At 35.8% G+C, this 13,023-nt stretch overlaps 1 protein-coding gene across 1 annotated transcript in view; it reads left to right on the top strand.

The window, feature by feature from the left end:
- The window catches only part of RP1 (RP1 axonemal microtubule associated), a 184,009-nt gene that overhangs the window by 134,159 nt on the left and 36,827 nt on the right, over window positions 1-13,023 (top strand). Inside the window, exons 40-43 of the mRNA XM_076328953.1 lie at window positions 773-859; window positions 4,556-4,688; window positions 6,036-6,175; window positions 11,377-11,629. Coding sequence (XP_076185068.1) covers window positions 773-859; window positions 4,556-4,688; window positions 6,036-6,175; window positions 11,377-11,629 — 613 coding nt within the window. The remainder of the gene's footprint in view (window positions 1-772; window positions 860-4,555; window positions 4,689-6,035; window positions 6,176-11,376; window positions 11,630-13,023) is intronic.

The raw sequence follows: 13,023 nt of genomic DNA, 5'->3' as shown, positions 1-13,023 counted from the left end.
ATAAATAATGAAGCTATTCCATAGTTCCTTTATGTTCTATTTCTCAAACTTCAAACAATCTGTTTTCACTACTTAGAAGCTGTGTCTCTCTACGATGAGCTCGGGCCTGGGCAAATATCAATTCTGTAGTTTGCACATGAAGTTAATGGCAGCTTCTGGACAGGTGTGTGAACCTGGGTCACCTCTTTCAAAAGGTTTTTATTCTTAAACATGGAAAAAAAAGTCATTACACATCTTTTGCAAAAAGGCAATATAAACATCATTTGCTTAACTGCTGCTAGATGAAAAGCTACAAGCAGCAGTGTATATATCATATGACTTACGGAAACCAGCCATCCTTTCTTTTGAGCCCTGTAACAACTGAGAACAGAACCAACAGCCAGGGCTAAAAATCACCTTGAGTTCAAAACTTCAGTTTAAGTTTGAGAATAAAGATGTGATGGAGAGGAGGTAAATAGGAAAGTGAAGTGAAAAGAATAGTAATATGAATTTGGCTTGGAAATACAGAATCAGTCATGCATTTCCTTGCTTTTCATATGTTGGCCTAGGCTCTGCAGCCAATTCTCCCAGTTAAAAATAAACATAAATTATGATACAAATGTGAGTTCAAATTAACTTGCAATCTTAATGGGACTTCCTCAGCCTAACATTAATGTCCTTGACTAGTATTTTTACCTATTTTATTTATCTTTTTACCTGGGCTTAAAGTATATCATCCAAATTGTAACATACAATGTATAGTTAATTTTTTTTTTCTTTATTTTTCTAACAGTTGACTGTTGGTGATATTGGAGATATAACAAAAGTTTCCTTTGTGTTATCTGGTCCATGCTTGGGAAGAGGAATTAAACTTCACAAGGTATTCCAAATACACTACATATAAACTTGTAATATTCTTCATAATACCAGTAAACATCTTTTGTTGAGAGACAGATTGTTAGCTTCACTTTGCACCACACTATCAAGGCCACGCACCTTTTGGCTCAGTTACCTGGTGTCTACAGATGATTGCCTACAGCTTCCATATCTCTTTGTGGGCAGATCTACCTTGTTTGTGCCTGCTGAAGTGCATATAGCTATACCTATTCACTGATGTGCAGATCCATTCTGCATAGCTTATCATGACATGGAAGGCAGTGTTTTCTGCTGATGTTAGGAAATGTTAATCCCTGCATGGAAATACTGACAGTCTCCTGACACAGAGCAACCTACTTGTGGAAACCAATTAAGCTGATACTTTAGTATTTATTCATTACAATACGGTCATCAGTGGGCCTTAAAGATCTGATTGTAGTTTAATATGCACTTAAGATCTCCATAAAAAAGGATGGAGAAATGATTTAATGCTGTCAATCTTATGATTCAACCAGATTTTAAATGTATACCTTTCCCCAGGGTGAGTAGGAAGATTGAATAGAAAGGTGTCAGGCCCGATAATACTTGGGCTTTGGGGATATACTTAAACTTCAAGGTTAATGCAAAGAAAAATTGTGTCAATGAGCTCTACCTCTGGGCAAGGGCCCAAAAAGCATTGTGGACATAGCATTGAATTATTCTGAAGTTAATAAAATAATGTTTTTCTGAACTGGGCCACACAGTACCTTAACACTACTATGGATTTAAAAGATCAAAGGGTGATTCCCTAAATGAATAAACAGTCCAGAAACTGTTCTGATGGGAAATGCTAGAGACAGCTTAATTCCAGGATAAAATTTGATTGCTTTTATGGTACTCAAAGGAACGTTAAGCCTGAGTTTATGAGCTCCTCTGAGGATAGAGGAGGAGTTTATCTTGTTTATATTTTCTCCCCAAATTTGCTCTTTGTCAGCTAATTTTGTAGAATGGAAGAATAGGTAAGCAAAACTAATTTCTCATTTTAAATATGCATCTCCAAGCCACTGATAAGCATTCAAAAAATATGTTGACACTACCCTCACTATATCCATTGTGTGATTATGTAATATAAGATTTCAGCCTCCAGAACTGGTGGCTCAAAACATAGCAGGAAATTCATAAATGTAATAGTTTGCTTTCTGCTTTCTTTTCAAAGACAGCCCTCTGCAAACGGCTAAGTGATTTTTGTTCATACATTTAAATACTTCAAAAGTTATTTAATAATTGGTTTATTAGTAGCTATAAATTGTTACAAACTACAAGAAGTCAATAGGTTGCTATAGACCTACGTAGTCTTTTCTACTGGTGCACTTATAACCCACAACATAAGCCACAATAACATACACTGCTTGTGCCAGTAATAAGCTTATAACATCTGTTACTCATTTATTAGTCTGTTTATAAATTATTTATACATAGAAGCACAATCTAAAATGTAACAAGTTGGTTTCACTTTAATAGGACTCTTACAGTGCAGTAAAAAATAGAGATGCTGTGTAGAAACAGAAAGACTACAGGAGGCAGTCAGTGTGTGTAAGCTCACTATGAATCAGTGGTCAAACCCAGCCCCAGCTGAAAAGAATTCCCTTCCTTGCTTTCTGCTTAAGTGAAAGAAGTAATAGCCAAAGTTTCAGCAATTTCACAAAAACATGGCTTACAGATGAAACTGCAAAGGCTAAAAGGAGATAAAATCCCTACATTCCTTTTGCTACTCCCTGTTTTCTCTATTCTGGTGTTTACAGCAGCTTCAGAGTACCACAGTTTTTCCTGTTATCTCCTACGGTTTTCTGCACGTTTCTGTAGAAAATGATACAACCTTAGCTAAAATTTATGTCTTTTCTGTAACTTTTGAAGATTTATGTACTCTAGAATGAGTAGCTTTTTCTTGCTCAAAAATAGAGTTCTGGTCCTCTCCAAAATAAAATACAAAATCATTTTTACTTTTGTATAGAATATAGAAACTATGTATGATTTGGAGATAAAGTTCACACTTAGATGTAATCTTATGACTAACAAGAATTTGTCAGGTACATTTTATTTTAAGGACAAAGTCCACATAAATTGATACATCTCATTTTTATGAGTCCAGTATCTGCAGGTCGTCTGCCTGCATATGCAGGTAACCCTTAGTCCAATTTTAATACAGATGGGAGTTTGTGATACTTATTGATGTTTAGTTAGGGATGTTTATATTGATAGAAGTTAGGGAGGATATTTTTGTATGAGAAGAAGTTAGACATTTAGTGTGAGAAAATTCAGTTATTGCAAGTGCAAAATATGGGTAAACAACTGGCAGCAATTTTAGTGGAATTGAATACTATCTAAAGAAAAACACTGTTTATTCAAGTAATTAATGGTTTAATTCTGGAAATGGTCATGGGGAATTGTTTACTTTCATCTGGAAGCTTTGTGCCTGATCTTGTGAAGCACTGGGCACAAAGCATAAGCAGGAATGGAAAATATTCAGGAACTCAAGGGCAAGATAGTCTGACAAAATTTTTAAGAGTGAAACTGTCAAATTCCTAATAATTTAAATTATATAATTCAATTATATAAATATTTATGCATTTCAAAGCTTGCACTTGAAGTCTATGTAAGGAAACCTCTACTCAGGATTTCCAAACAGTGGTGTGTGTATCCTGTACAATGAGCCACAAACTTTTGTTGCTGCTGCTGGTGTCAGTAGTGATAATAAGTCACCACAGTAATTTTGAGAATCCCTGCCTAAGAATTTCAGTTACTTAATGTCTTGATGAAATTAATTTTTTGTTTCATTTTGTTTTGGTTTTAATGTCTTGGATATAATATTTCTATACAAAGAGATTCTAAAGGCTGAAGAAACCATTTCTGCAAACTTGTAGTCATTAGCTATGTATCAAGTTCAATCCTGCATATAATAGTTACCAGAAATGTTTCTGCATATGCCTGATAGTTTGTCATTCTGTATTTTATAACCTGACCTAGAATAAAGTTCGAGATCTGAGTTGCTCTCCTGTGAATCTGATCTCCACATTGACTGTCTCAGTAGCTAGGACAGGTGGGCTCCCAAGGCTGTGCTTCCTCAGTTGGTCTGGAGGTTCTAAGTTCACAAATTTGGAACTTAATTTGTTCAGTCTCCACTGAGTATTTAAAGTCAGGTGGAAAGAAGCTGGATCTAAGCTCGCACCTTCTGTTGGAATTCATTCTTCAAATAACTTATTTCCACAGGGAGCCCCAAGGCCACTGGACACCTAATTTCTGCCAACTTTGAAAATCCTAGCTGAGATATAGCAAGTCACATGTAAACAAATCAAAACCAGCAAAACAAATGTTTTTGCAAAATGGGCATATGCTATTAAGATTGATGTAACTGTATTCATTCATTTGACGTTCTGAAATTGCAAGTATATACAGGCCAATTTAATCTGTATCCTTCATTGGTTCCCTGCAAATGGATCCTATGCCTGTGTCGATCTGCAGTGAAGAATGCACCTATAAACATCAGGCTGCAGAATCAGTGGCTTGCAGCAACTACTGTAGCTCTTGTTATGCAGAATCAGGTAGCTTTTATAAAATGTGTGCAGGCATTAACAATAGGAAGAAATGTCAGTTTCTGTCGGGATGGAAATAAGAAACGTAATAACTCAGATAAATTAATTTCTTCTTCTGATTCTGCCTGCAGCTTCGGCTAAAAGACCTGGACACTAAACAAGAGTTGGGCTTTCACACTGAAACCCAATGGCTGTTTGGAGAAGATGGATCCGAGACTGTGACAGAGCTAGCAGCGGTCAGGCCAGACAAGCCACCACTCAGGGGTATGCTGCTGAACTAAAAAATAAATACATGAGCAAATGCACACACACGCGCACACAAAATTGTGAACTGCCTAATGGGATGAACACAATGGAAAGATTGCAAAGCTTTTTATATTTATTAAAAAAACCCTCAAAACTATTTTTAAAGATTCATTCAATATACCTGTGTAAACTGTGTGGGACCTTTAATAATGTGTATTGTTCAAGCATTTTTTCTGTTTTAAAACAACTGACATGTATTGTTTTCACTAGGCTAAGTACCAATTTGAAAGCCTGAAAAATGCACAAAGCCCAATTAATATATTTCTGTTTAAATTTTCAAAAAACGTCTGATTTACACTCAGTGAGGGACTAAATCACAGATTTAAAAAAGGCATGTGCGAAGTCATAATGGCATGAATCACAAAAACAAAAAAACGATCTTTTCTGAGGTTTTCTTCAAGCCCCATTTCTGTCCCAGAAGCTCTGTTTCATTTCATCATTGTATTTAAAATATGATAACATCTTCCTTTGTTCTGATTACATTTTATGAAATATTTAGAAAAGAATTCTCATTCATTATACTCTATGAACAAAAGTCTTAGTTAAAATATTTAAAACTTTCTGCATTTAATATCTAACTGAAGGCTAGACTGCAAATGGAAATATATCTTAACAGTCTGTTATAACATTTAATTCTTCACAGAGCTTACAGAACCTATAAAAAAAATCTTTCATGCTGCCTCAAGGAATATGTACTATATAACTCATCAGCCAAAAGTCATGGCAAGCCATCCTTTGTGGTGAAGAATAATAATAACAATGCATATCTGTATAAATAGCTGAGCCATTTCTCCTGACCATATTTAATTAATGTTGGCCATAATTATCAAAATGCCAGACTAAAACAGAATTCAGCTGATCCAGAACAAAAAGTGGATTTCAACTGTTCTGTGTTTGGTGAAATGTTGTTAGAGTTGATAAATCCTAACTGAATTTAAGACCTTCAATTCCTACAAGAATTCAAGGCTTTTTACAAAGCCTGATAACATCAGTGTGATTCTTTCAGTTGATTTCAGTGACCACTGGATGAGACTCCAGAACTACATTTTCTTTTTCTGTAATGCAGGCATGGATTGTTGCATTGATTCATAAAGGACATTTCATCTCTAATGCTGTACTGTGCTGTTGTGAGGTAGTTAATCTCTACAAAACTCAGACAGAACATTTATGTCGATTACTATAACTTCATTCCTTGGTCTTGAAATTAATCTTTTACCTAAAATAAATTGGTTTGTAATGTTTGGTAATTACATTGCTAAATAGTCTGATTTGGTAATGTCTTGTGTCACTGATTTTTCATGACAGGAGTTCTTTACTCAATCAGTGTTCATACGGGAACATTGCCTGCATCAGGGACTGATGCAGATGTATTTATCACAGTATTTGGAGAGCAGGGAGATTCCTGCAAAAGGAGACTAAGACACTCAAATTTTGAAAAAGGACAGGTTAGTACTGAGTTATTGTACTTACATGTTTGCTTAATGTGTTTTATTTTATTCCTTTCTTTCAATACCATACTTCTTTCCAATTATCAAATTCAAGCATTGATGTTACACCGTGGTAACCTGTGAAAAAGTTGTGTTGCTTACTAAGTATAGACACTTTACCCAAATCGGGATTACAGTTTAAGAATAGTTCAAGTACCAATAAATTTAAAACCCACAAACCATCAGCAACTATTCTTAGAAACTGGAATTGAACCCAATGATATATAAAATTATGTGGCTTAGTTTTCAGTTATTTGTGAAGCTTATATAGAAATACCAGGGCTATTTCCCGTGACTGCTCCTTTAAAATCTGTTTTTTTAAAAGATCTGTCCAGATATAGTTGAAAGAGAGGTTTTAAATGTGTTAGATACTATATGTTAATTAATCCATTTATATATAGAATTGCAAACAGGTAAAGCTGCTTGTAAACATACTGTGACTGCTCAAGATAAATCCTAGGAGAGATTTTCTGGTCAACCTTTGCTGATTAACATATTAATGATTATACGTACACAACATGTTCACACATACCCTGGACTCAGCCTGGATATGACTAGATAGGTTTTAAAGAGACTTTTCAATTGATCACTGTATAATAAAGCAGGATCCTCTATACTTATTTCATACCATTTCTTAAGACTTCTTATGGCTGAGATGCCGTAACTTTCCTAGGCAACCCGTTCCACTGCTTTGCTCGCCTTGCCCTTAGACAATTCTTCCTTCATTTGCTTTATAATGTCAAAGTATTTTCCCGAGCATAGAAACATAGAAACCAGCCATGTCATCCTTCTGTTCCATAGTCATTGATATTTTTGCTTCTATGAATTTGTGTAAACTCTTTTTAAACTTGTGATGAGTATCCACAATCTCCTGTGGTAGTATGGACTGCACTTGATCTGCAACCTGTGTAAAACTTCCACATACTAGTTTCACCTCATTTCGCTGCTTCTTTTACCGGAAGATACAGTGAGTGTTTTTTTCTCTGTCACTCTCTCTTTGCTATTCCTGATTTTATAGACCACTATCCTCTGCGCACTTGTTTTGTCGCTGAATTGTTCATTGCTCCTTGTGTAGAAGAACGTCTCTTTAATCGTGCTACTTACACTTTCCTATATCTTTTTCTGACTCTTCAGTAATACATTTGCAACCTCTTTAAAAATTTGCCATCACCTCCTCTGCTTCTCTTTTTTCTTCTTTGTCAGAGTTCTGTTGGCTCATGTCTAGGTACCATTTTCAGACAACTGTTGTTCTAAATGGACTGTGTGATACAGTGTATAGGGCACTCACAGGCAGGGCCCCTACATTCATTTCTAAGCTCAGCCACTGCTTTACCCGATGATCTGAATGTATCATTTTCCCTTCCTTGTGTCCCTCATTTCCCACTGTAAAATGAAGATAACCGATAGTTTAGGCAAGAATGAAGAGAGATAAGCATATATATTTCAATGAAGTTTACCTCCCTTTTTATTCACTACTGAGGAAAATGAAATACATCTTTCAAAAATATGCTTAATCTCTCCTTTTCGTGGCAATAACCTAGTTTTAGATTCATAACAGTATTTAGTGTCCTGGTATCTAGTGAAATTGCTATGCATTGGGAGATAATTTAATAATTTGGCCACAGTCTTCCCACCCAAAGTATTTAGGCATGTTTTTCTTTCCTTTTCTTATAGTCCCTTGCAACCCTTTTTTTTTTTTTTTTTTTTTAAGATGCCATTGTTTGTAGAATCCTGCTGCCTTAGTCCAAACTGTGCTATTAAAATACGGGAAGAGGTCTGTGATGTTGATTGCCTGGATGATATTATTAAAAATACAGGTTAATTCTTGGCATTTTTGAGGGCAAATGTTTATAGGCAATTAGAAGAGTTAATAAAAGACATAAAGGTACATAGTTTGTGACATAACCTGGAGAAGAGGTCCAAAAAAAAAAGAATTTACACAGCACGTTCAAGCTGGACGTTAATACAGAGTCAGTGACACAGCTCTTAGTGTTAAAGAAATCAGAGCTACTATGTTGAGCAATAGAGAAGAGTGCTGAGTGTCTTCCCAAGCAGATCCTTTGTTTTAGCTGAGCTATTTTTGTACTGTGGACAATTAAAGTTTTCTTCAGCTTAGATACTTTGTGTATTCATGTTCTTCATTGTGCAATAGGTTCTTGGGAAAGGGTTGAGCAGTGAGATGGCAAAGTGTTCTGATGATACTAAGTTATTTAAGGTAATAAATATGAAAGTTGGTGGCAGAGATTGCAGAAGGACCTCACGCAGAGTGACTGGGTAATAAAATGGCAGATGAAATTCGTTGTAGCTAAATGCAGAGCAGTGGCTGTGAGGGGGAAAACCCCTTAAATTTGCATGCAAAATGATGGGCTCTGAAATAGCTTTTACCCATAGGAAAGTGACCTTGGCATTAGGAAAGTTCTGTAATGATGTCAAGCCAGTGCTCAGCAGAGGCAAAACCAAAGGAAAACAGGACAGAGCAAATGTTTAGGAATTATTAGAAAAAGGAAAAAACCCAGCCACCCCTAAGTAGAAAATACAATCATGCCTCCAGGTAAGTTCTCTAGTGCGGATGCATAATAGATGCATTTGTGTTTTGTTCTGATTCACTTGTCCTAAGAAGTACAAGAAGAATGTCAAGTGATATGAAATATCTTCCATACAAGGATCAACTAAGCAAACAAGTACTGTTTGGCCTGGAAAAGGGATGCTGAGAGGAAGGGAGAGGGAGACAAGAAATATAAAATGGCATAGAGAAAATGAGTAATTCTACTTTCTCATGAAATACAAGGGCTCAAGAGCATTAAATGAAACCTGCAGGTGGCAGATTCAAAACAAAAGGAGGTGGCTTTTTACACAGTGCACAATTAATCCATTTTACTTTCTTGCACAAGATGTTGCAGATGGTAAAATGCATGTTGGTGCAAAAAGCCATTGCACATTGTCATGGAAGACAGCTTTCCACTGAGGGCTGTTAAGTGCAAAGACACAATCTCTGGCTCAGGAAATCTCTGAACCACAAATTGCTAAAACCTGAGAGACTTTCTATTCAAGAAGCATCTCTATATATTTGCCCTGTTTTTCAACTCTTCCCTAGAAATCTGTTATTGGTAGCTGTTGGCAACAGGATACTGGACTAGATGGATCTGCGGTCTGACATACTACTACCAGTCATATGTTCTTTTTACATAGAAGTAGATTAATAAAAAAGTTGGAATGAGGTTTTCGTGAGAGTATCTAAGAATACAAGGTGAAAGGAAGGAATGTAGAGGGCAAGCTGTCTTGAGAGACAAGGTTATGTCAGCAATATCCCTGGAAAATATGGAATGGACAGGCAAAGAAAACAAAGTTAAGGAAAGTTGAGATATGAAAAAAAAAGATCTCTCTTGCCTGATAAAGGACTGGAATATAAGGAAAAGCTAGGAAGACAGAAAATTGCAACAAAGTGTAAGAAAAGAGAGTAAAGTTGATTTAATTACTGCAGAAACTAAGGCTGTTTTGTGTTTATTTAAGTAATTGTATGTCTAACTTTTTCACCAGTTTAATGGGTTAAATAAATGGGGATTGTAATTTTGCCTAGCTAACACTTTATCTAAAGCAAGACAATTTAAATAAAATGTAAATTTTGGCTTTCTTTAATTACACTTCCGGTGGTGTGTTTAATGCAGTTCCAAGTGTCTTTATACTGAGGGGAAAAAAAAGAAATGTAATGACATCAACCAAAAGTACATTCTTGCTAATGCTGAGGGAGTAGGCAATTTAATGTATTATTATGAGAATTCATTGATAACAATGGGTGATTATGACCACTGTTGTCTAATGACTGTTAATTATTGTCACAAAGAATGAGACTAATGATAGGTCCCTTTTTCAGATAGAGTTAGCTGTGAAGGAACATGAATATTAGCAATACAGGCTATTTCCTGTAAGTCAAGGGTCATGTAGACTGACAAGAAAATTATATTTGGCTCAGAACTACAAAGAATAAAATTAAAAGGCAATGAGTGCTCCTAAAAAGTTATTTACAAGATGTTCCTCACAGCTAGATCTTATTTTGGGCTACATATGCATTACATGAAGGGCTATAACTTGCCATGGTAACTGTTTGGGGAGATCGTGGATATAGCAAGGTAAGAATGCTGGAAGTCCTAAGGCTGTGATAGGAATAACAACTCTGATGTTTTCTTTTTCTGAGCACATTGTAGAGAATAGTCCGACACAGACAGGAGAATGCACCAGATGACATAATTCTTTCTAAAAATCATCTCTTCCTTTGTTGCTTTCTGGCCCTCATGCTTTTTCCTGCCTGGTGGCAAATTGGTTGGCAACAAATAAAAATTATAGCGTCTGTTTCTACTATCCATCTGGGTTTTTTTTAATGTCACTCACACACATGCCCATGTATCTACCCACCCACTCATATTATCTCTTGCACGGAACACATTCATTCTCTCACTCACATAATTTATTCATCCCAACATGCACTAGTGCAGTTGCCATTTAGCTTTTGTTTACTGGTAGCCGTAGCAATATTTAAACAGATGTCTATTTACATCTGAAGAGCACATCAATTCTTGCCTGTATGCGTGCACAGCCTTAGTTATAGTTTCTAATGTCAGTATCTTCCTTTGTTTGCATAGTCATCAACAGTGTCAGTACTTCTGTTCAGAGTTGAATAATACAACATTTCCCATTTTAAGAATAGGATGTCTTAGAATATAAAAGACGTTGAAAAGTTTAAAAATAAGATGCCTTATCTAAACCAAAGTTCAATTTACTAGGCCTATCCTGATATTTGAAACACTCCCTTTGTTTCAGCTATGAGGGACTGGTTGAACTTCAAATTTTCATGCGACTTCTATAAGTAAATTAATGATCAGAGGTTTCTTTCTACCCGAAATAGTGGAATGTTTTTCATAGTAAAGCCTGGGATGCAGTGACCATGAACAAAGAAAAATGTACATATTCAAGGATCCACACATTTTCTGAACAGGGTCTCCAAATACGAATGTCAGCCTATAATATCTTTCTTTACTATCAGAAAGGAAAAGACACTTCAGCAGTGAAAGGAATCTGTCTTTCCAAACATAATCTTTTTAAAGGTGGATGATAAAATATATGGTTTAATCAGTTTGCTATTCATTTTGCCTTTACCTTCTCAGGTTTGTATCTCTGAAATGAGAGCGGTAGACCTTGGACAGTTAAGCAAAGTGCTTGTTAAGCACCATAATATAGGTTATGGAGCTGGATGGTACCTGGACCAAATCGTCATCCGTGAATCGGGCAAGGCTGATGGCCAATACGCATTTCTTTGCCAGCAATGGTTAGACAGTGGAGTTGGTGATGCACAGACGGAACGAATGTTGAAACTTCTTGGAAAAGTCAGGAATGGGATGTTGACAGGAAAGATTTATGGTAAGGTCTAAAATCATTAAAGCTCCTTCCAGCTTTTGTTTTAATTGTAATTCATATCATTTTTCAGGTTATTTTTAAGACTAAAACCAAAATATAGAAATAATATAGCTTAAATATGAGTTGCATCTCTCACACAAATTGTGTCTCCAAACACTTTCCAGAGCTGGTAAATACAATTATAATGTTCAGGGAAGAAAGACTAGAGCAGAAGGGAGATATTAAGTGATGGAGGCAATGCAGGAACTATGTTTTTAGTTCAGGCTAGAAAAAAGCTGAAGCAGAAAGAGGTAGGTTGTTCCATATGGCAGTCAATGCAGAGCAGAAGGCTCCTACACAGTAATGAAATCACAAGAAGAGATACAAAAACTCTTTTAGCAGAATGAGATTTTCCCGTATGTTCATAGATTTGCAGAAAGCATTTGCTTTTATTTGCAGTTTTCTTTTTTACTTACATCAATGGCACAAGTTCTTGCAAACAGTTAGTTGACCTGAACCCAATATCCTATTCAAATTGTCTAATGAAAAAAAGACCAAAATTCAGAAACAACTTAGACACTGAAAACATGGTAAGTCTTTTATGCTTTGCCAGGGTACTGGATTTCTTAGCTCTCTCACATGTCTTTTTTGAAGAGGTGTAAAATGTTGGTTTGGGTCCATTTATGAAATCTGAATCAGAACTGGTAGACCAAACTATGTAAAGTTTAACTAATCTGAAGGTGTGAATTTGCATTCTATATCAGCAGTTTTGTAAACGGATCTTTATTAATTTCTATGCTCATGGATATTTCATTTTATGCTCAGAAAGTTTTATATTATACATAGTTGCAGACACAGTTATTAGTGTGTCTCTCACTAAATATTCTCATATTTAGCTGCCTGTATTTAGTCCACTAGCAAATATCTTATATCATCTAAGGAAATAGAAAAATAATGTTGCTGAGACAACAGAAGAACAGAATACCATGGAAATATAAGCATAGGATGAGCAACTAGAGTAGTGACAATTTCAGAATAAGAAATAGCTGTATTGCACCACTGCAAGTATTCCAGGTCTCTAAAAAAGTACATTCCATAGGTGCCCTAGATAATCCACAGAGCGAGGCAGGCGTCTCCTGAGGGCAATTCAGAACAGAAGCCCAAGGTTGGTCAGAGTCTGTTGCATCTTTCTTCACTGACAATATGAAAAGTGAGAGAAATCTTGCATCCTTGTTTATGCACCTTAATTAGGGTCTGAATGTAGTTATGTAAAAACATTTTCCTTCCTCTGTTTCCCACACACACACAGTCCTCAAAAATCTGAGTGCAGACTTGCTAATATTTTCCAGTCTATGATTATTAATACTCAGCTCTGTATCAAAAATCAGTTCTGGTCTGGGTGTATAATAACTTTAGAA

The sequence above is a fragment of the Aptenodytes patagonicus genome, chromosome 2 (genome assembly GCF_965638725.1).
Source record: "Aptenodytes patagonicus chromosome 2, bAptPat1.pri.cur, whole genome shotgun sequence".
Taxonomy (NCBI): Eukaryota; Metazoa; Chordata; class Aves; order Sphenisciformes; family Spheniscidae; genus Aptenodytes; species Aptenodytes patagonicus.
Note: the sequence above shows the minus strand (reverse complement) of the source record. Positions and strands in the feature narration are given on the sequence as shown.